At 41.3% G+C, this 21,144-nt stretch overlaps 1 protein-coding gene across 1 annotated transcript in view; it reads left to right on the top strand.

Moving 5' to 3' along the window:
* The window catches only part of TIAM2 (TIAM Rac1 associated GEF 2), a 136,192-nt gene that overhangs the window by 27,210 nt on the left and 87,838 nt on the right, over positions 1–21,144 (top strand). Inside the window, exons 5-7 of the mRNA XM_023728900.1 lie at positions 7,522–7,707; positions 8,913–9,059; positions 10,989–11,060. Coding sequence (XP_023584668.1) covers positions 7,522–7,707; positions 8,913–9,059; positions 10,989–11,060 — 405 coding nt within the window. The remainder of the gene's footprint in view (positions 1–7,521; positions 7,708–8,912; positions 9,060–10,988; positions 11,061–21,144) is intronic.

The following is a 21,144-nucleotide window of genomic DNA, read 5'->3' as shown; positions in this document are numbered from 1 at the left end:
CTGAGTCGAATTTACAGCGCCCCTTTCCCTAACTCACTCGTCAGATGGTTTTAAAGAGAGTAATGTTCTATCAGGTACTCTTTGCAAAGAGTATGAAATGTTAAGGGTGGGGAGTGGGGAACTTAGAATTACTTTTATCAGATTTTTTTGACTAGAGAATGTTGTATATAAAGCTACAAAGGTATTTACAAATCAAGACCAATAAGAATATGATTTCCCAAATACCCTATAAGTGTATAATTTCTCCACTACCTCTTAAAAACTTATTTAAAAGACCAGCCCATTATCTGATTACTCTTTAAAAATCTGAGCTTCACTGTGTAGTTTTATTTATGAAGCGTTTTCCCCCAGGGACCCTAAGAACCTCAGATATAGTCAGTTATAGCCTAATCATAGCTGAACTCACTGTGCAGATGACCTCATGAAAGATAGTCTCTGAGCAAGTTTCCTTTGAATACTTGGGTAGAGAAGATCATCGTCAATGCCTTTTCCAAATAAAGACACACTTAACAATAATAAGGGCTGTGCTTCAGACTGATATGTGGTAACACACTTTGCTTAAAATAGACTATTCTGGGAACTTTGGGGTATTTTGTGGGCAGGCTGATGCAACTTTCATTTGAGCATATCCAATATGGACCAGACCAGGCAGCCAGTCCACATGTTGGAGTCCTTTTGAAGTTTAGATGGAGGAGGAGTTGTGAATGAAATCCAGTTAGTAGTATCTTTTCTTTTCATTTATTATTTAAACAAGTAAATAAGGACAAAACCTCAGCACCCTAAGGCAGTCCTGGCATCCCCCCAGATGACTTGTCCCCCTTTCCTTCCTCATTATATTTCTTGGTGGCGCCAGCCCCACTTCCCTTTGTTACTTAGGGTAAAGAGGGAAGCTGCTGTCGGGATAGGAGGATGATGGTGGAGCTGATGGAGTCAGCGCTCAGCTGGCGGGTATGTGATTGCTCTGGGCTCTGGGAAACAACGGGCTTCATCTTAAATAATTATTTCAATGCAAGTTTGAGATTATGGAGAGGATGGATTGAATGCAGAAAATTGGGATGCTGTGGTGAAGGGAACAACGTGAACAAAATTTTGAGGAAAATGTAATACGTTGGGAGGAAAACGCAATTTAGGGAACAAGTCACTGGAGAGCGGAGTGGTTGTGAGGGGGCTTGAGGGAGACTAGATCAGATCACGGAGGGGCTGAGTGAAGACAGCCTTTCTTCAGTTGGCAGTGGGGAGGTGGTGGGAGTGTCTTGGGCAGGAGAATAGCATTCAGCTTAGTTTGTTGAGCATTAAGTGCATGCTCTGGGCCAGGCTACTGTGCACAGACAGGAATTCAGAGAAGACTGGGTTCCTGCCTGCAGGTGCTTTCAGCCGAACATGGGGACAGCAGATAATTTCAATGCAATGTAATGAATTCAGAGAAAATGGCATTCCAGAGTGCTGGGAAAGACAGGCATGGGAAACTTAGCCTCAGGTATAGTAATGGAGGACTTCCTGGAGGAGGAATGCTTAAATTGCTTCTTGAAAAGTGAGGAGTTAGTAAGGAAAGGAATGGAGAAGAGTATTGCAGGCTGAAGAGCAGCATGTATGCCTGAGACACTGTGCACCTGGCAGTTTGACTTTTCAGGCATTTCCTGTGCAGGTGTAAGAGGTGGGAAGGTGATTAGGTCCCTCCTTCTCTTCCTGGCACCACTGCAGAAGCCTCCCTTCCTCAGAAGCATCTTCCATACAACCACCAGAGTGTTTTGCATCTAAAAAGCAAACCTGATCATGTGATTACCTGGTTTAAACATCCTTTAGTGACTCCCTATTGCCTGACCCGACCCATTGCCTTGGAGTCGATTTTGACTCATAGCAACGCTGTCGTCTTATAGATAAACAGTTGCCATTGAGATGATTCCTGCTCATTGTAACTCCCTGTGTTGCGCGGTAAAATCGTGCTCCACAGGGTTTTCAGTGGCTGATTTTTCAGAAGCAGATCACCAAGCCTTTTTTCCAAGGCACCTCTGGGTGGATTCAAACCTCCCGCCTTTTGGTTAGCATTGAGCACGTTAACCTTTTGTGCCACCCAGAGATTCTGCCTAAAAGACAAAGTCCCTGATAACCTCACCCCACCTTGACCTTGATCTAGCAGAACCAAACTTCCTGTCGGTGCCTGAACCCACTGTTCTACTTCTTACTTTGGGATCTTCCTCAGGCAGAGTAAACCCCCAGGCCTCACGAAACCCATTCAGTCATCTGGCTAACCCCTCCTGGTCTGCAGTGAAGAGCTCCACGGAGCCACTCAGGGGTCCCCTCCCATCTGCTGTGTCAGGGACCCCCCATACTTCCATGATTCTCGGTGCATAGCTCGGTCACTGCTCTTATTACGGTGTTCTATAGTTATCTCCTTGGGGATAAAGCTGCTGCTGCTGTCACCTGTGGACTCCTGAAGGAACCATACCTTTCCCTTCTCTGTAGCCTTGGTACTTTGCTCTAGTTTGTGAGTGAATGGACACACTTAACATCTGCTAAGACTCAGCAGCCTGTTCTCTTGCAACAAATTGTGTTCTTCTCTGAGTTAACCCCCACTCAGCTCCTCACCAGTGTTCTTGGCTTCCTTCCCTCCGGCCTTCCTTTCTTCATTTCCCCAGTTAACATATCCTCTCTCTCTGCCTCCCACCCTCCCCTCACTGCGCCCCTAGTTTACATATCAGAACTGTGTCTCAGGCCATAAAAGTTGTCCTCTGTGCCTGCCTTAAGAGTCCCTGGGTGGCGCAAATGGTTAAGTGCTCGACTACTATCTGAAAGGTTGGTGGTTCGAACCCACCCAGAGTGCCTCGGAAGAAAGGACTGGTGATCTGCTTCCAAAGTCACAGCCTTGAAAACCCTATGGAGCACAGTTCTGCTCTATACACGAGTCGGAATAGACTCGACAGAAACTGGTTTGGTTTTGGTGCCTGGCTGAGTTAGTGTCCCCACACGACGAACAGGTGTGTGTGTGTGTGTGTGTGTGTCTGTCTGTGTGTGTGTGTGTGTCTGTGTGTGTCTGTGTGTGTGTCTGTGTGTGTGTCTGTGTGTCTGTGTGTCTGTGTGTGTGTCTGTGCGTGTGTGTGTGTGTGTGTTTGTCTGTGTGTCTGTGTGTGTGTTACCAGACTGGATGGGGTGCTGAGGAGAGGCTAGTATTGAGGAGGAAAGCCAAGATGTGTCCCTGAAAGCCTGAATCGGTATGTACGTATTTACACTAGGGTTTAAGTTCCACGTGTTGTACCTCTGTTGGCTTCAGGTACATTTCAGACTAAAAGGGGTGCTAGGGCTGGACTGGGAACCCAGCCAGTATGGATAATGTTATGCTTCTAGAAAAACACCTTCCAAGATCTAAACAACTGGCTACAAATATACATTTTAGCTCACAACCTACTTACTATAAAGTGGGGACAATTTATAACTGAAAAGTATGAATATGTACATCTTAGTGAAGAGTTATGCTCACCAGACTGGGGTCGGAGCTTCGTCTCTTAGCTCTTGATTTGGATCCCTTGCCATCTAAAGTCTCCTTGAGTTTTGGACACAAACATCCTAGGGGACTCTTGTCAACTAGTAAGCTGCTTAAGAGCAGGGGTCATGTGCCCAATCAATTAGCCTAATATAGTTTCTCAGTACTTTTGTTCCACCTCCTAGTTCATTGTATAGTGACTGGGGTCTTAAAAGCTAACAAGCAGCCATCCAAGGTATGGCAATTGGTCTCCAGTCACCTGAAGCAACAGAAGAAGAGGAGTCAGAAATTGGAGGAGAAAATCTAACGTATGTTGCCTCTGTGAACAACTGCCTCCTTTGCCATGAGATCGGAAGAACTGGATGGTGCCTGGCTACCATTACTGAACGTTTTGATCAAAGATTCTGATCAGAAGAATCCTGATCAAAAGGGGGAAAAATATGGAACATGATTTCAAATTCTCCATAGAATCCAGACTTTCTGGAGCCAGTGGGCTGGATAAGCCCCTGAAACTGTTGCCCTGAGATAATCTTTAAACTTTAAACCTTCCTTAAACCAAAACTATCCCCTTAAGTCTTCTTTGAACCAAAAAATAGCTTGTTTTAATTAGTAAAGTACATCTGCTTTAAGCATTGTGCTCTTTTAAAGAATTATCTATGTGAGATCAAAATGACAAGGGCAACTCAAAAGGTTGGAAGCTTAGGGGAAGTGAGTTTAAGATCATGGTGGTGGAATAATGTGGAAAAGGATATTGAGAATGGCAGCACAACTTGGAGAATACAGCCAGTGTCACTGAATTATCCACGTAGAAATTGTTGAAATCATGTATCTTTGGCTGTGTATTCTTTCACCATAAAAAAAAAAACAATAGAGCAGGGGTCATGCCTCACCCAAGAAATCTCCTCACCAACTGGAGCCCTGTGTCGCTCAGTTTGCCCTTGTCTGTGTCTCGTGTAAGTCTGAGTTATTTATTTGATCTTGAATCAGAGCTGTGATATGTATGTGGAGCCTGACTTTGTTGGGATGATAATGGGAAGAGACAAATAACAAACAAATGACTGTTAATTCATTAATGTGAAAAGAGAGCTTTTAGAGCTTGGATGAAAAGTTTTGAGAGAATTGAGTCAAATCTAGGCTTCTAGTGTGACCTGATGGTGAGTAGCAAGTTTTTAGACCCATATTCATGAAAGGTTCCTAGACAGTAAATCTAGTTAGTATTTAGTTTATGTGCACATTTTAAAATAACAGTACGACACATCCATCATTTCCCCCCCTTTTCTTTCATTTAATAATTAGGCAGTTAATTGTAGGTTTTCAGGAATTCCATTTTAACACACAAGATGGACACTTCCAAAAAGTCACTTGCAAACAATGCTGATGATTAGGTGGTTATTGTGTTCTACAGTGTTCTAATACACGATCATATATGATTTCACAATAACTTCAAGAGGTGACGTAGTGGTTAAGAGCTATGGCTGCTAACCAAAAGGTTGGTAGTTCGAATCCACAGGGGGCTCCTTGGAAACCCTATGGGGCAGTTATACTCTGTCCTTTAGGGTCACTATGAGTCAGAATTGACTCGATGGCAATGAGTTTGGTTTTGGTTCCATGAGGTAAACACGTATATATCACCCATTTGATGTGTGAGTGGACAGATCCTTGGAGAGGTTAGGTAAATGTTCTAATATCTCACAGCTGGAAGGTGGCAAAGGTGGGATTTGCATACAAGTCTGTGTTCCTTAACATACGCGCCACTGCTTCTCAGCAAGACTTTTGTAAATCGTTGTGTTATGCTTTGGTTGCTAACTAAATTATGTGATAAATTAATTTGTATAAAATACAAATTAAGCCTTACTTTACCTGTTTTCACAGTTTGGATTTTTCAGCTGTATTTGTTGGGAAGTATATTTATTATAAAACTGATTCTCTGCTTTAAAAGGATGGATTTTATGGTATGTGAATTATAGCTCAAAGAAAAAAAAAAAGAAAAAAACGGATTCTCTAAACCGTGGTGGTTCTTCTAACTATGAGTTACTTCAGTTTAATCTGTGTCACTACATGGCTGCTTCTATGAAGACAAGCTTAGTGCTTGGAAAATATCAAATGGGATTTTTGCAATTTATTCTGCCAAAAAACAACCACAGTGAAACCTGTGAGAGCTGGAACTCGATGGGACTGCCTTGTTTTTCCAGGTCTCACAAGTTTTCTGCCTCTGACAGGGTGCAGCTTACCACTTTTCTGTCGCTCTCTATTAGTGGAAAATATTTGAGTTTTCCTTCTCTGACAGGTTTCTGCTTTACCCACGTTCCGGCTTTGGCAGCTTTTACTGTAATTACGTTTGAGGACACCCACCCATTGCCATCGAGTAGATTCTGACTCAGCCATAAGACAAACCTGGTAATGGACAGATGACCAAATACTGGGATTAAATGACTAAATGGTAGAAGATATTTTTGTGGGAGAATTGGGTGTAACAGGAATGTACTTGTCATCTTTTCGTGTATCATTTATTCATTTATTATTTTTAGTATTAGACTTCTCTGACTTTTTTTTTTTTTACAGGAAACCATAACCTTTCTGTGCTCATTAAATGAATATAACTACATCAGCAGTAAAAAGGAAACTTTTACATTGCATTTGTGTCAGCTCCTAAAAATGGAAAGTTTCCCCGCTTAATTTTGTTGTTAATTTTTTCTTTTACAGTGAAAGATAAGACCTCTGTAGAATGAGGTTTTTTTTTTTTTTAAATGTTTTGTACATGGCTATTAAAAGAAATGAAAGCCCAGTCTACATAGAAGTTGGCTTTTTATTTTCATTGTCTGATCTCTATCTTAACACAGTAAAGATATTTCCAGGAACAATTATCAGTGTTTAGGAATTTAGAAAAAAAGAAAAAAATCATTGTACGGTGCCCTTCCTATGAAATACACCCGGGAAACTGGGAGGCGGCCTCGGGAATCTCCAGATGATGTGATGCTGTCCTCTGAGGACAGTCTGAAGGGACAGATTGTTAAATGTTGTAAATCCTTCAAAATAGAATTTATCCTGAATTGAGGATTGACCTGAATGTTTGGCGTGAAAGGTTAGGATGTGTTCGAGTGCTAAACAACACGGCCAGACTCAGGATGCGATTGTTGGAAATGAAATGATAAAACTCTTACATTGAGTCTTTCACTACAAGCCTTCACTCCAGACCTTACCTCGCGTTTTGAGATTACTGAAACCCATTTGGAGCCCGGCTTTCTGTTCTGATCCCGAATCCCTGTCACTAGAGCAAGTCTCTAGAGCCTTTCTTCATCTATTGATTTATCTTTAAATGAAGATAGTATTTGCATTGTAACAAGTTTTGGCATCCCTAGATGAAAGGAAAGTGGTCCCTAGAGTTTAACTGTGTTTCTTTAGCAACTCATGACGTCGGTTCTGAAGAAGTACATAGGAATTTCTACTGTGTAAATAGTTCTGTGTGCTTTAATTTTATTCAGATGACAGATGCTGTTTGTCCTGATATATTTAGGAGGGAAAGCTTTATTTGTCCTTATACCTGAAGTCCATTTGCCTCCTATTGTTTTGACTCTTTTACTCAGAATGAACAGAACTGTAACCCCTGTCTTCTTTTTATCGAGCATCTGTTTGTGTGTAAATCGGCTCATCCAGTTTAGGATCAAAGGCTGTACATGTGAAGGGAAATGAAACCACGTGAAATGGCTGACATACCATTTTGCACCCTAGAAGGGCTGTCTTAAGTCAGGATGATTCGGAGTGGTGAAGTTCCCCAAAGGTCATGCCGTTTTGACATGTCACCGTAGTTGAGACCACCAGCTTTGTTTTGTCTTTGGCCATCCTGAAGAAGTACAGCACCCTACGACAAAATATGATTTGGCGGGAAGGCTTGAGGTGGGCTGAGCAGGGAAGGCTAATTGAAACCATGCAACTCCAGCAGAAGTGCGTTTTTCCTTGAAGTGTGTGAAGGGGATCACATTTTCAATTTAACCCATGAAAGCTTCTTATTTTTATTTAAATGACCTCTGTTGTTGCTTAAATAGATCCAGCAATGGGAACAGAATCTGGAGAAATTTCACATGGATCTGTTCAGGATGCGCTGCTATCTGGCCAGCCTCCAAGGTGGGGAGTTGCCAAACCCCAAGAGTCTCCTGGCTGCCACCAGTCGCCCCTCCAAGCTGGCCCTCGGCAGGTTGGGCATCTTGTCGGTTTCTTCCTTCCATGCACTGGTAAGTCCCCGCGGACGGCTGATTCCACAGCTTTCAGGGAGGACTGAGGGTGTTCATCTTTCTGCAGCTTGTTGCCATCAGCTCTGCTGTGACCTGGCCCAGTAACTGATGAGGGTCACCCAGAGGCCTGGCAGCCAGGTAGGAAGAGTCTTCAGTTTCTCTCTGCTTATTTCAGGAGTCCAACCACTATTGTTGGTTGCTGCTGAGTCAGTTCTGATTCATGTTGGCTGTATGTATGCAGAGTAGAACTGCTCCACAGGGTTTTCAAGGCTATGAGCTCTCAGAAGCAGATTTCCAGGCCTGTCTTCCGAGGCATCTCTGGGTAGGTTTGAACCACTAACCTTCTGGTTAGTAGTTCAGTGCTTAACCATTCGCGCCATCTGAGGAATCCTGTCTAACCACATGTTAGGTGCCAGTGAGTTGGTTCTGACTCATGGCGACAGTATCTACAACAGAACAAAACACTGTCCCATCCTGCACGATCCTCACAATCATCGCTGTGTTTGAGCCCATCGGACCAGTAGTGGGCAGTTATTAAATATTCATATCTCCGTCTGTCTTCCTGTCTGATCCACCCTGTGTTGTCAGAAGGGTAGAATCCCTGAAGAATGGCAGCTATGGTGTGCAGAATTAAAACCACCAATTGCCGCCGAGTCTACCCCGACTCACGGTGACCCCGTGTGTACCAGACTGGACTGTGCTCCACAGGGTTTTCAATGATGTTTTGGAAGTAGATCACCGGGCCTTTCTTCTGAGGTGCCTTGGTGGAACCTCCAACCTTTCAGTTAACAACCAAGTGCATTAGTCATTTGCACCACCCAGGGACTCCATGAAGAATTAAAGGGCTGATTGATTATAGGTTGTTTTATCTGTACTGCCGAGAGCCCTGCTGGGTTTTCTGAAATCACTCCTGGGTGGGTGGCTTCCAGCATTGCACTGGTGCAGCCCGGGTGGTGTGGATTGTTTTGCTAACCCTGTTGCACACCATGGAGACGTCTGATGCTTGTGACTTGATTTGTGTTGTCCAGATAAGAAATATGTCTGTGGTGGATGCCTTTCTGGTATGTGAAACATGCGGCAGCTTTTGGCGCTGGTCAGAGCACAATTATCTCAAGCGGAGCTTCCTTCTGTTAGAGCAACTGTTAATTCTCTCTGTCACCCAGATAACCGGCTTTAAGATTCTTTTCAATTGTGTTTTAAATTAGATATGTTCTAGAGATGACTCTGCTCTCCGGAAGAGAACACTGTCGCTGACTCAGCGAGGGAGAAGTAAGAAGGGCATATTTTCTTCATTAAAAGGGTTGGACACACTGGCGAGAAAAGGGAAGGAGAAGAGACCTTCCATAACTCAGGTGGGGTCCTCAGCGTGGGAAGAACAGACCGAGCAGGAATTTTTGAAACATTGTAATTTTCAGCTACTGCAAATCGTAACCGTTCCTTTTCTGTTAAGAAAAGTTGGTTCAAAGGAATCCAGTCTTTACGCGGACGTTTTTCCTAAATGAAAATGCACAAGTTGCTCATTCTCTCTTTAGCGCCCCCCAAAAGGTCTTCACACCTTGATCCCACATTTTGTGTCACAGCACTTAGGGACACAAAAATAAGAATAATCAAAAAATAATCCCCATTTTTCACTGCCTTTAGGACTTAGAATGATTTTTTCCTGTAGATGCTATGTTAAAATAAATGTAGAAAATTAATAATAATCCAGAGTAGCAGCGGCTAAATTCTTTCGATAGTGCCAGATGCTTTGCTCATCTAATCCTTACAGCAACCCTGAGATTAAGGCATTTTTGTCACCATGTTTTACAGATGAACAACGGAGACTTGGAGAGGTTAATTTACTTAGCCCATTCACACAACCCCTGAGGGGGCGGGGCTGGGACTTGTACACAGATCTGCCTGAGTCCAAAGTCGCCAAACACTGGGCTATTGATGCTTCTTATTTTCCCTTGAGGCACGCTGGCTGTTTTAACATTTTATTAAGTAAAAGTAGCCTGAATCCTTCTTACGGAAATTTGGCCCAAGTACAGTGAATTATTTTCAAAATATTTTGATTATACATATATGAAGTATTTCATAATGCCCCATAATATAGCATATGATAATGAATTTCATGTTGCTAATTGATATGTTTATTGTTATTATTATTTTAGGATTATTATAGGGTTATTATAGGATTATTATTCCAAAGTCAATTGAATTGATGAGTTATCTTATGATGATCTGATAATGTCAGTGAATCGGGAAAGTGCTTCCAGTTAAGTCCAAAGAAGTTCTTTCTAAAATTTGAACAGGTTGCTATTATTCTAAATATGTTTTTATGTCGTCTGGAACAGACCACACTTTACAAAACTTTGTTTTCTAATTTTTATATAGCTGTTTATTTGATTGTGCATTCAGTTTTGTGAATTAGGTGAATAAAAGTGCCAGTATCAACTTCTTTGACTTGTTCAAACGCTTGAAGCAATCAAGATGGTGGGAGTGGGGGTGATTGGTAGATTGAAAGACAATTAAATGCTAAGTTGATAAATAACTTGATCATTTGCTTATTTTTCTTAGATATAGACATTTAGCTAATTAGATATGAGCCTAATATGGTCTTTACCCCAGCATATGTTGTACATGTTCTGAACATAAGATTTTTTGATAAACAAAGGAATTTGGTTGACACATTTATTGTTTTAAAAAGATATAAAGACTAATTACAGTATCGTTATTTATATTACTGAATAGAGTTGATTTAGTAGACATCTCTAAATGTTCAAATGAGCTATTTTTAAATGTTTATTATTCTATGAACTCCAGAAGAGAAAAGCAGGAATATGTAAAGGAAATTATTCCCAGTCCCTCTTTTCAAACATAACTAATTTTAATATTTAGCTGTATTTCTTTCTAATATTTATCATGTACACATTAAAAAGATAATAATGAGCTTGATTTTGGTGGCTTTGCCAACTCAACTTTGAGCTCTGTTCCGCATCTTCAGTAATGTGTACTTCTTGGTTAAAATTACAAGCAACATCAAGAAGATCCAGAGTGACTTGAATAATGTATAACATCATAGAGAAATAAAATATGTAAATATATGGGAAGACAGAAACAAAGTTTTTCTTTGAAGTTAAAACTTTTAAGTGTATTATAGTAGTAAATAGTACACATTGCAATATGTAGCTCTTACAGAGTGTTATAGAATGTCAATTTTTAAATACTGAAAAAGGTGAGTTGTCAAATGAACATTGCAGAACCATTTCATTAGTCTTTTTTCCTCTCCTGTTTATCAGATATTTGATTCAAGTGGTGGCCATGGATTTTCTGGAACTCAGCTACCTCAAAACTCCAGTAATTCCAGTGAGGTAAACTTTTGCTGTACATGGCAGCCATCTTGTTTTATATTGATGACACAGATGCTTAATTAAGTGGAGAATGCTAGTTCTGAATCTTTACATGAATTCACTGAACATAAATTTAGATTTAAAATGGTCCTTATTAGGTAAATAAGAGACATTCTCTGAATGCGAGGTATTTTTGGAGGTGTCTAAACTCATGATACCTCCATCTTAAAATTAGTGACATGATCAGACTAAAGTCATGATAAACCAGTTACTCTTGAGTCGATGCAACTCAGGGTGGCTCCATGTGTGTCAGAGTAGAACTGTACTCTATAGGGTTTTGGATGTCTGGTTTTCCAGAAATAGGTCATCAGGCCTTTCTTCTGAGGTATCTCTGGGTGGACTTCAACCTCCAACCTTTTGGATAGCAGTCAAGCATGTTCACCATTTGGTACCATTCAGGGACTCAAAGGTCATAATAGAATCTTTCATTTATATTCCACTAGTTCTGAGCACTATTTACCCTCATTTGAGAGTTTAGTAAATCCAAAATGGCATTTTCCTTTCAGAATTGTCAGGGATGTTCACAGAGAGTATTTTTATGGTGCACGTCAGCAACTTTTTTATCTCCAAGTGCCTTTGGAGGGGCTGAGAACACAATGTCCCCTACCAGTCTCCAGAATTACTTCCTGCCTTACAAGTCATCAGAACTGCATCTAATGAAATTCTGTAGCAGGTGGAGATTGTTTGCCCATGTCATGCCTCTTCTTTTATGTCTCTCTCAAACCCATACCTTCCCCCTCAAGGTGCATTTCATACTATTGACCTGTTTCTCTAACTTCTTCTCCACCAATTCACTTTCTCTTTGGCTTCACTTCCAACAAACCTTGCTTTAGCTATTTGCTGAGGTTGAAACCTGATTTTAAGAGGGTTGGACAAATGTCATATGCCATTGGAGAAGCAGGCAGTGTTAGTTAATACCTTAATTGGGATAATTAGGAGAATTGTGAACTTAGTTTGAAAAAAAATGAGGAAGGGTGGGGCGTTAGACACTGTGACAGGTCCTGGGGGAGGTGAGTGAGGAGATTTTTGGTGACCCTAAAATATAAACAGAGACGGCCACATACCCTGTTCCCATGTGAGGTCAGCCCAGGAGGGGAGGGTCCGCTGCTCAGTGTGCCATAGATACTATTGAACCTGCTCCCAGTGGCAACTCTACCTGAGATGTCCTGCCTCCTACAGGATGGGCCCCACAACAGAGAGTCCCTTTTGGAGCAAGAGAAAAGTAGGGTGCAGAACTCAAATTCTAGTAAAAAGGCCAGAATTAATGGTCTGACTGAGACTGGAGGAACCCTGGAAAGCATGGCCCCTGGACTCTCTCTGTCAACCCAGCTCTAAAATCATTCCCAAGCCAACTCTTCAGTCAAAAATCAGACTGGACTGTGGGACATAAAATGATGCTTGTGAAGAGTGTGCTTCTTAGCTCAAATAGATACATGAGATTAAATGGGCAGCTCTTGTCCGGAGGTGAGATGAGACGGCAGAGAGGGTCAGGAGTTGGTTGAATGGACATGGGAAATCAGAGGTGGAAAGGAGGAATGTGCTGTCACAGTATAGGGAGAGCATTTAGGGTCACATAACAACGTATGTGTATATTTTTGTATGAGAGACCAACTTGAATGTAAACTTTCACTTAAAGTACAGTAATAAAATAAAATAAAAAACCCTGTTCCCCTTCAGCTTCCAACCCCCAGGGCTCAGGGGCTGCGAAGGAAGGTTCTGAGATGGAGTGGTGTATACCAGGAGGCCGTGTCACTGGAGCTGTCCCTCTTCTTGGTGGTCTCCATTTGCTAGATTTGAACCACCGTGGAGGGAAGAGGAGGCCAGACTCCCTTTAAATAAATCAAATTATCGTGATGGCAGACTTTCCGTCATAAATAATTTCCATTCCCTGTGTTGTATTTTTATACACATTCAGAGCCTAGTTCAAAACCCAGCTCAAATCACATCCTCCTCCAGGGATTTTACTTGAATTTTTTTTTTTTGTTTGTTTGTTTCATTTTTTATTTGTATCACCATTATTTGCTCTGTTTTTAGCATATACTGCCTCATACTGTTAGTCATCTTTTTAAGTATATATGTCATGTTTCCTAGGTTAAGTTGCAATTAGGACCCTTGCTCTGTATAGTTTATATGTATTTTATGATTATGTATATATTCTCAATCCATAGCATACTGCCAAGTGTATAAACCAAAACCAAACCAGTTACTGTTGAGTCGATTCCACCTCATGGCGACTCCATGTATTCAGAGTAGAACTGCTGCATAGTGTTTTCAAGGCTGTGACCTTTTGGAAGTCGATTGCCAGGCCTTTCTTCCAAGGCACCACTGAGTAAGTTTGAACCACCAACCTTTAGGTTAGTAGTTGAGTGCAAACCGTTTGCACCCCCCAGGGACCTTACCAAGTATATAGTATTGGCTTAATAAATTTGCCTATTGTTTGTCTATCATAGATGTAGTCCTTTAATGGTTGAGAAGAAATATTTGATCTGCTATAAAGCCCATGATTTTAAGTCATATCTTTTTTTATTGTTGTAAAATATATATATAACACAACATTTACCAATTCAACATTTTTTACATGTGCAATTCAGTGACACCAATTATGTTAATATATCTTTTCCAGCATTAAATAATTTAGAATTTTTACTTTGAAAGTTAAAAAATTATATCATCAGAACTTACACTGGACTTTGAAAATAGATTTGCTAAAATAGCCATTGATGGTGAAAACTAGTAAGCTTAGTGCTTTTTTAAATTGGGCTCAAATTACCAGATGATCTTCTTGAGATTTACTAGACAAGTCTCTTCATTGCTATAAGGAGTGAGAGTAAAGTACTACAGCATCTATGTTTTTAAAGTACTGCTGCATGTATATCTAAATGTTTACCCCTGTTTAACTAAATATTACTGCTGCTATAGGGATACTGGAGAAATTCCTTTGATTTATAGGACTATTTTAATAGTGTAGCTCTCATTTCTATACTGCAATACTCAAATAAGTTCAAATCCAATCACAAGTAGAACTAAGGGTATAATTTGGTTTTTTATTCTGCCTGCAGCTAGCTGAATAATTAATATTACATTTTGCTAGTTTTCCCCTGCTAATCATTCTTGGAGGATATTTATAACTTACACAAACCATCTGTTTGTATACAGTAAGTATATTATACCCATTAATGTAGCACAGAAAGGCAGTCATTCCCAACGGTTGGGAGGGAGGGGTCCTGTGCATTTTAAAATATTCCACCCTAATTGCTGCATTTTGTAACAGCCCAACAGTGAATCACCCTAATTCTGAAATCTGTTAAGGCTGGAATGAAACCGATCTTGTTTGAGCATTTTTTTAAGGACACTTTGGCTAGCCAAAAACGAAAGGTTTTCATAACGTACTTCTTGGTGAGTAATGAGTCTCCTGCAGCCTTTGCAGGGCGGTGTTTGCTGTGGAGACTGAGACACCAAATCCCCCTCTGCGGCTCAGGACGGGCGGCTACCCCAGAAGCCGCGCTGCAGAAATGGCGGCAGCCCCTGGGTCTTGGCTTGCTGTCCTGGAAAATTGGCTTGGGGTGTCCCAGCCCTCTGTGGCAGCAAGTGAATGCAGTATTATCTCATTAGTCATTAGCCCCAAACTGGAAAAAAAAAAACAAAAACCTAATGTTGGTTTCTGAAATGGAAAATATGAATGAAACAACTTAGTCTTGATCATAACATAGTAGTCTAGTCTGTTTAAACAGAGTGTTATTAGTGTGGATACCTACAGAGCATACGTACACATACAGACAGACAGACAGACAGGTAGTTGTCAGCTGCCGTCAAATCAGCTTGGACGCGCGGCGACCTTCTGTCCAACAGACTGAACCATTGCCCAGTATTCGTGATCCTGGCACGTTTGAGTCTATTGATGTGGCTGGTGTCTCAGCCCATCTCATTGAGGGTTTCCCTCATTTTCATTAACTCTCTGCTTAACCAACAATGATGTCTTTTCTAGTGATTAATGTTTCCTGATGACACATCCAAAGTAAGTGAGCTGACACAAAAAGACCAGACTCACTGATCTGACAGAGACTGGAGAAACCGCAAGAGTATGGTCCCCGGACACCCTTTTAACCCAGTACTGAAGTCACTCCTGAGGTTCACCCTTCAGCCAAAGATTAGACAGGCCCATAAAACAAAACGAGACTAAACGGGCACACCAGCCCAGGGGCAAGGACTAGAAGGCAGGCGGGGACAGGAAAGCTGGTAACAGGGAACCCAAGGTCAAGAAGGGGAGCGTGTTGACATGTCATGGGGTTGGCAGCCAATGTCACAAATGAATATGTGTTTTAATTGTTTAATGAGAAACGAATATGCTCTATAAACTTTCATCTAAAGTAAAATTAAAAAAAAAAAAAGTGAGCCGAAGTCTCACCTCTCTCGCTTCTAAGGAACATTCTGTCTGTATTTCTTCTAAGATTGATTTGTTGTGCTGGCAGTCCACAGTATGTTCCGTCTTCTTCACCAACACCACAGTTCCAATGTATCAGTTTTTCTCCTGTCTTCCTCAAATAGATAGAAAAGTCTTTGTTTTTCTTTCATATCAACTGATTTTTGGGCATCAGCCCAAGAAGAAAATAAACACTTTCTCCTCTATGACATTTAACTATTTTTAAGAAAACCAAGAGCTGAGTAACTCCTTTTGTGCCTTCTCATCTCACTTGCTAATAGGCTTTCTTTTTCTCAGCAACTGTGGCGGTGTAGGCCCATTTGTGACAACCAGATTGTGATGTTGCTGCTCACTTCCTGTCAGCGATCCAAGTAGTAATTACAAGCCTTTTGATCCGAAAGCATCTGCTGTGAGAATACACGGAGTTTCAATGCTCTCTCCTTGCAGCACACTGAGCATAAGTAATTTGACATGTGGTCGCAGGACCACTCATAATGCTAAATGCTTCTGTGGAAGCTCCCCTGCAAGGAGAGCTAAAGAGATTTGCAAATGTTAACCACTTAGTCATGGCAGTGGTGATTATGGCTGCAATTCAGTGGTGGTCTCCCCATTTTGTGGATGGTGAGTCGAAGCTGGATCCTATGGTGATCTGAGTACCTGGAGCCTAGGGTTTTGAAACATACAAAAGTGGTGGTTATCATGCCATTCTTTATAGTGGCCATCACTGCATTATAGTGGCTATGCCTCGGACAATCTAATGTCGCAATCCTGGCTGAACTTCAAAGAAGTCCTTTGACATTACTGTCATCCTTTACAGTTTATGTACTTTCAAACGCCATTCTCATATCTATCTCCTAAGCACCACTTGAGGCTGCTGTGTTTAATCCCTTTTAAAGGTGAAGGATCTGAAGCCCAGAGACATCAGACCACATGAGACAACCAGCACCAGCATGGCCAGGATTTGGCTGAGATTGTCTCTCTGATATTATTACTGCCTCAGTTTATATTCTCTTGGAACTTGAAACCTTGAAACAGACTAGTAGAAAAGTGTTGGGGGTGGTGGTAGAGGGGTGCAGTAGAAGGTAGGATGGGTGTACAGCAATGTTGACAGAGGTGGCTAATCATGGAATTTGGGGTGAGTAGTTAAAATACTAATCTACCATCCCCGTTGTCGTCGAGTCGATCCGACTCAGACTCATAGTGACCCTACAGGACAGAGTAGAACTGCCCCATACAGTTTCCAAGAAGCAGCTGGTGGATTCAAACTGCCAACCTTTTGGTTAGCAGCTGAGCTCTTAACCAGTACACCACCTGGGCTCTGGTTTTCCACAGCACCTTTGAAAAAGGTAAGCTAGGAAAAAGTTTTCCACATAGGTTAATTCTTTGTGCTTATTTTTAAGATTCTCCGTGACTACTGCTGCTTTTTTTTTTTTTTTTTAAATATTGTGTTTTAGATGAAAGTTTACATAGCAAATTAGGTTCCTATTTAACAATTTGTATACAAATTGTTCTGTCGCATTGCTTTACAGTTTTCACAATGTGGCAGCGTTCTCATTATTCCATTCTGTTTGTTCTGTTTCCATTGATCCAGCTTCGCTTCCCCTCCTTGCCTTCTCATCTTGCTTTTGGGTAAATGTTGCCCGTTTGGTCTCATATAGTTGATTGTTTAAGGGGGCACATTACTCACAGGTGATTATTGTTTATTTTATAAGCCAATCCATTATTTGGCTGAAAGGTGACTCTGTTACTTCTATGAATAGAATGTAGGAGAATATTTTCTCTGGCTGATTGAAAATAAAGCGTGTGTATTTTCAACTTGGATAGTATTGACCCTTCTTGAGGAATAACATCAAGGGCAGTCAATCCAGTTTTCTTCCCAAATGGGAAAAGCTTCCAACAACCTAGGAGATCTGTAAGCACCAAATGGTATTTTCTTTTTCCAGTTCTAGTTGATTCCACATTCTTGATGCCTCACTTGAATAACCAGGTTTTACCTTTCTTTAATTGCACACTTTTGTGGGATATGTGTGTGTGTGTGTGTCTTATCCACAGAAGAAATTACATAGAAATAGTCATTGAAGGACCTTTTGAGAGAATTGACTTGGTCATGGCATTGGCTGTGATTGGCATCTTCTCTTCTGTCATTCTGTCATTCACTAGGTCTTGAGCCAACAGTCTAGACTCAGCAAATGGTTCCCCAGAGCAGTTGCAGCACAAAGTCTTGTTTATTTGAATAAAATATGACTATTTCTTTTGTCTTTCCTTCTATCCCTCCATTCACCTGGATACTTTTTCTGTTGTCCAGGACTTCTTCCCCTTCAATAACCTTCTGTTAATTTCTCAAAACTTCATACTTTTGTTATTGTTGTTAGTTGCCACTGAGTTGGCTCTAACTCATGGTGACTCCATGTACAATGGAATGAAGCATTACCTGGTCCTTCTTCATCTTCATGATCGTTGGTCTGCTCACGTCCATTGTTGTGGCCCCTGTGTATTCTGAGTGCCTTCCAACCTAGGGGGCTCATCGTCCAGCACTGTATGGGACAATATTCTGTTGTGATCCATAAGGTTTTCATTGGCTCGCTTTTGGAAATAGATCACCAGGCCTTTCTTTTCTACTTTTTAGGGAGTATTAACTTAATGCTGTATAAACAGATTTGAATGAGATACTGAAAATGGACAGCTTTTACCTTTCAAGTCTATGTATGACTGTGAGTTTCTAGTTACACCCAATTCAACACCCTTGTGCTGGGTGTCCTCTGAGTGCAGGAGGCCTGTGTTAAGGACTGAAGACGAAGGCTCTGCTATCATCCATCTTGTCACCCAGTGGAGGGAGGTCGAGCAAGCCTGAGACCAATGATAATGTGATATAGGGGTGGAATTGAAAGTAGAGGAAGAAGAGGCCAGGAGAAACTTCATAAAGGAGGAGGTAGCATTTGAAATGATGTTGAAGGATAGATTTACGTGGTTTCAGCACTGGAGCTGTGAGGAAGCTATACCAGGCAGAGGAAATCGGAAAGTGCAAGGGCCTAGAGGCAGGAGGGGGCATGTTACTCCCTTTTGGGGGGAATGTCCTGTGAGCCATTCTGTTCAACTGGAGCATGGTGTGTGAGGTAGAATATAGGAAGCAAATCGAGAAAGTTTGGTGGTGTCTGTTTTGTGGGAGTTAACTGCCAGGCTGGTGTTTCTTATAGTGAAATGGTTGTGAGCACAGGCTTGAGCAGGTCTACAGGGTTCACATCCCTGCAAGACCACAGTCACTCACTGTGTGACCTTGGGCAAGTTGAGAAAATTCTCTGGGCCTCATTTTTCTCACGTGTTAAATAGGGCGTCCTAATGGTGCTGACCTTGGAGGGTTATAAGGAGTGAGTGAGCTGAAGGCAAGTCCAGAGCTTGTTTTCTTTTAACCCATACAATAGAGGTAGTTCCTGGCTTAGGATGTATTTGAGTTATGATGAACCGCACTTATGACCTTTTTTCTTTTTCTTTTTTTTGTACATCATACTGTTAGTTGGAGCCCTGGTGGCGCAGTGGTTAAGAGTTCAACTGCTAACCCAAAGGTTGGCAGTTCGAATCCAGCAGCCACTCCTTGCAAACCCTATGAAGCAGTTCTACTCTGTCCAATAGGGTCACTATGAGTCGGAATCGACTCGACGGCAACAGGTTTGGTTTGAGTTTTTATTGCTAGTATTATGTACTACATACCGTGTTGCCGTGTGTAATTTGCGGATGTTATCGTTCTCATGCCAACTTCCAAAGAAAAATAAAGATTGGATTTATAAAGATACTGATAATAAAAAGCAATAATAATGAAAACTAGAAAAAAAAAAGAAATATTCAACTTACATCAGAACTGACTTATGACAGAGTCATCAGAATGGGGACTGCCGTCATAAATCGGGGACTACGTGTGTATTCTTTCTGTTATGGACAGTGAGGGATGGAGCAAGAGAGCAGCTAAGGCATAGCTGTGAATTTCTATTTCTTGTGCCCGCCGTCAGCCACATTGTTCCTCTTCTGCTCTGAAAGGACAGAATTAAGTTGCTTTACATCATAAGTGAAAAAAGCCAGACACAGAAGAACAAATTGTATGATCCCACTTATATGAACTATCTAGAATAGCCAAATGCATGGAGACAGAACGTTGATTAGTGGTTCCAGAGGCTGGGGGAAGGGAGAACAGGGTGTGATTGCTTAATGGGTACTGAGTTTCTGTTTGGGGGGATGAAAAAGGCTTAGAAATAGATGGTGGTGATGGTTGTACAGCATAGTGGATGTAATTGACACCACTGAATTTTATGCTTAGGAATTATTAAAATGGCAATTTTACGTCATGTGTAGAATTTTCTCGCGATAAAATATTTTAAAAAATGAAAAAGAAATGCTTTGCCTCAGTAATTGGAACTGTTTTACTTCTTCTTGGCCCTGTTCTCTGCGTGGTTTCTTACTCCACAGTGCCCTCTGCTGGTGCTTTAGTGTGATTCTGAAACGTGTGGAGTGAGAGGTGGGGCCTGCACCTTTAAGGCGATGCCCGCTGTTGCTCACACACCTGGCTGAAGTCCCTGCCAAGATGAAAAGGAGCTACCTGGGAGGTTGAAGGAAGAGACAAATGTGATCTGTGTGGGACAGGACCCTTCAGAAGAGAGGATGCTGATGCTGGCTCCCCTGCGTCCTTGGCTCCCGGCAGCAGCTCCTTCTGTTTCTTCCTTCCTTTCTCGTTGGCACGTGAGGGGGTGTTCATCATGGGGCTCTGATAATCCTTCCAGGGAAATGTGTCGCAAGTGACAGCTCCATGACAGATCCAGAAATGTCATTTCAAAGTTAAGCACCACATTAAAAAAAAATGACATGGAAACGTGGCTTCTTCCCTAGCTTTGCCTAAACCTACTCTTTTGAATCTCTTTAACATATCTACTCTAGTTTTTTAATCCTATATAGGAGGATCTTTGGTGTTGTTTTTAAAAATGGATGGAATTCAAAGTAAAATCGTCCATCCTTGATAACCTTAGTGTGTGATGATTGATTGGGAGATAATAATGTGATGGGATCAAAGCTCTTTAACATTTTCTGATTTATAAGGCATTTTCACGTATATCATTTCTTTTTCTCATAAAAACTTGTATTGTTAATAAACTGAAGTAATTATATCAATAATGTCCCCTTTTACAGATTCGGAGCTGAGCTCAGCAAGGTTATATGTCTTCTCTGAGATCACTTCCGACTAGTTAAGAGATAGAGTTTGTGACTTGAACATGAAGTCTTTTGATTTCAAATCTCATTTTTTTTTTTTTGTTTACCGGAAGGCTAATGCAAGAGTCTAGAGGAAAAAGAATCAGAGGAAAACATTTATGAGTTGCTTAATAAATGTTAGATGTCTTCGTTAGAAATGAAAGCATTCCGTAGGAACATGAGGCCACTGGATGATGAAGTTTAAAATTGTTCTTTGAGAAAGGCTTCCTGAAGGTGGTATTTTTTTGGGTGATTTCTAAAAGAGTATCTAGGTGTGCAGTAGCTGAAGGGGACAGAGCAATGATTTCCCCAGGATTAGGGGTCAATTTTAAAAGCAAGTAGGGGTAAGAGAGTGTCTCTGGATGGTACAAACAGTTAACATGCTCAGCTACAAAT

Source organism: Trichechus manatus, unplaced genomic scaffold, assembly GCF_000243295.1.
Source record: "Trichechus manatus latirostris isolate Lorelei unplaced genomic scaffold, TriManLat1.0 scaffold00002, whole genome shotgun sequence".
NCBI lineage: Eukaryota > Metazoa > Chordata > Mammalia > Sirenia > Trichechidae > Trichechus > Trichechus manatus.
Note: the sequence above shows the minus strand (reverse complement) of the source record. Positions and strands in the feature narration are given on the sequence as shown.